The sequence below is a fragment of the Mandrillus leucophaeus genome, unplaced genomic scaffold, assembly GCF_000951045.1.
Source record: "Mandrillus leucophaeus isolate KB7577 unplaced genomic scaffold, Mleu.le_1.0 Scaffold388, whole genome shotgun sequence".
Lineage (NCBI taxonomy): Eukaryota > Metazoa > Chordata > Mammalia > Primates > Cercopithecidae > Mandrillus > Mandrillus leucophaeus.
In genome coordinates this window covers 308,402-310,967 of record NW_012104120.1, presented here as the reverse complement: position 1 = coordinate 310,967, position 2,566 = coordinate 308,402, and the positions used below count along the sequence as shown (strand labels likewise).

Here is a 2,566-nt window from a genome sequence, read left to right as displayed (position 1 = left end):
TTACAGGTGCCTGCCACCATGCCTAGCTAATTTTTTTCGTATTTTTAGTAGAGATGGTGTTTCACCATGTTGGCCAGGCTGGATTCAGGTGAAGCATGGCCCCTTGAACTACACTGATGAACAGTTTTCCTTCTTTCAGTGATAGGAAATATAAAATCAAGGCCTACGGGAAGGACGCAGTTGTTTTTGTTATTCATTTCTAGATGTCAACTGAACGTGCCGCCGCCCTCTTTGTCGTAGCCCCACCTAGAAGTGCAGTGTTGGTGGGAGAATGTATTCTTCTCTGGGCTCTCAGGACCATTATGTATGCTGGGGAGCCTGGCAGTTGGCGCCAGGCCTGACCCCAGACAGTATTTCCTTCAGCTCCAGCATTTGCATTCTCACTGTTGAAAAGCATTTGGCACTCAGTTTCCATTTCTGTATTCATAAGTGTTAATTATTCACGAAAACAAACTGTGGGAAAACTAATTTTATAAATCACTTTACTAGATTGCATTTCCCTTCCTTTCTTTCATGCTTTTTGTTGGTAATTATACAAATAATATAATTCTAAGTTCTCTGTGTAAAAATATTTAAACAGTGCAGATAAAGAATAGATCACTTTTTAATTCAGCCAGCTGGAACGTTAGGGAAATGCTGGGAGTTAGGGGTTTGGTGTGAAGTAAGGCATTTTATTTTGTTTACATGGATAGCAAATTGCTTCAACAAGTTTATTATTTCATACTTTTGCCACTGACTTAAAATTTTATATGGATTTTCATTTTATATTGATTGCCTGTATAAAATAAGACTCTCTAGTTTCTGCTGCGCTACCAGTGAGTTTACTCTACAGTGTTCCGGTGGCCATGTTTATAGTCTAACTGATGCCTTTGAAGGGAAGCCCTCCTGAGCCCCATTCTCTTTTTTTTAATTACACGTGTTTCTGAACAAGAATATATGCACATCTTCAGTTGAAAGAGGAAGGAAAGATGGGTGGTGAAGACTGCTAACCCCATCTCCACTTTGCAGAGCTAACCACTGCTACCAAAGATACTCTGCTCACACAGAAGCACAGGACTCTCACCCGCACATACCTTTTTAAAAATATTTCATTAAATACTTTCATTAGTCTACTCTTAAAAGAACTTGAATATCTTGTTATATTAAGTATCAAATTATGTTAAAAACTTCTTTTTAACAAGTGGCAGAATACAACATTGAGTCTTCCCATCCAAGAAAATTGTAAAGCCTCTTGCTTTCTCAGGCTCTGTTTTGGTGACGTGCTCAAGTCTTATAGTAGATTTTAAGACACTCGTGAATGAGATGTATATGTACCTTGATTTAGTAGAGCTTAAATACTTGTTGAAGGAATGATAGCTTTAGGCTGAGCTAGCTCTACTTTTGTGATGTTATTTGTACTTACTTGATGTTCAATCCCTACACTCTGTTTCTTCTGTCAGAAAATATAGTCTACTTTGCCGGGCGTGGTGCCTCACGCCTGTAATCCCAGCACTTTGGGAGGCTGAGGTGGGTGGATCACCTTTGGTCAGGAATTCAAGACCAGCCTGACCAATATGGAGAAACCCTGTATCTACTAAAATTACAAAATTAGCTGGGCGTGGTGGCACATGCCTGCAATCCCAGCTACTCAGGAGACTGAGGCAGAAGAATTGCTTCAACCCTGGAGGCAGAGGTTGCGGTGAGCCAAGATAGCGCCATTGCACTCCAGCCTGGGCAACAAGAGTGAAACTCTGTCTCGGGAAAAAAAAAAACAAAAACAAAAATATAGTCTATTTCATTGTATTTTCTAGGAACAGAAAGCTGAAAAAGTGAGTGTTGTCTCTATTGGTAAAAGTGTACCTTAAATACATTCATACACACACACTCCTCATTAGCATTAAATGAGAATGTGCTTTGACTTTAATTCGTTGTATTCGTTCAACAGAGAAATTGGACTTGACATTTCATTCTTTCAATTACTCCCTCTTACAGGATATTAATGCACATGCCTGTGTTACTGGTAAACCCATCAGCCAAGGGGGTATCCATGGACGCATCTCTGCTACTGGCCGTGGTGTCTTCCATGGGATTGAAAACTTCATCAATGAAGCTTCTTACATGAGCATTTTAGGAATGACACCAGGGTTTGGAGATAAAACATTTGTTGTTCAGGTAAAAAAAAAAAAAAAAAGTTTCCTTAATAACTGATAGACATTAAGTACAGTTTTTAATGTTTTTAGAATTGTAATTTTAAAATTCAGTTATCTCAAATCTCTTAAATTTTAGAGTGGTGGTTTTCAGAGTAATAGATCTTTTGTTTTTTGAACCTTGATATGATTCATGTAACTAGAACTGATTTAAGTATATCTCAAGTAGATGTGAAACTGTTACCGACTATCACCAAATTCAACCAAAATATTGGTCAGTATTCAAACTTGAAATTCTATCTAGAAGGGCAAGTCTCTCAACATAATTTTCTAAGTTTCGCAAGTATGTAGAAAGGTTTACACATTGACCCAAATTTATTTGATGTGGTAACGTGTTTTACTTAGGAGAATCTTAATTAATTGCAGTGAACCCAGATCAC

At 38.0% G+C, this 2,566-nt stretch overlaps 1 protein-coding gene across 1 annotated transcript in view; it reads left to right on the top strand.

The window, feature by feature from the left end:
* LOC105547344 (glutamate dehydrogenase 1, mitochondrial) overlaps positions 1–2,566 on the top strand; it is a 39,175-nt gene that overhangs the window by 25,280 nt on the left and 11,329 nt on the right. Inside the window, exon 6 of the mRNA XM_011990888.1 lies at positions 1,972–2,151. Within this exon, the coding sequence (XP_011846278.1) occupies positions 1,972–2,151 (180 nt within the window). The remainder of the gene's footprint in view (positions 1–1,971; positions 2,152–2,566) is intronic.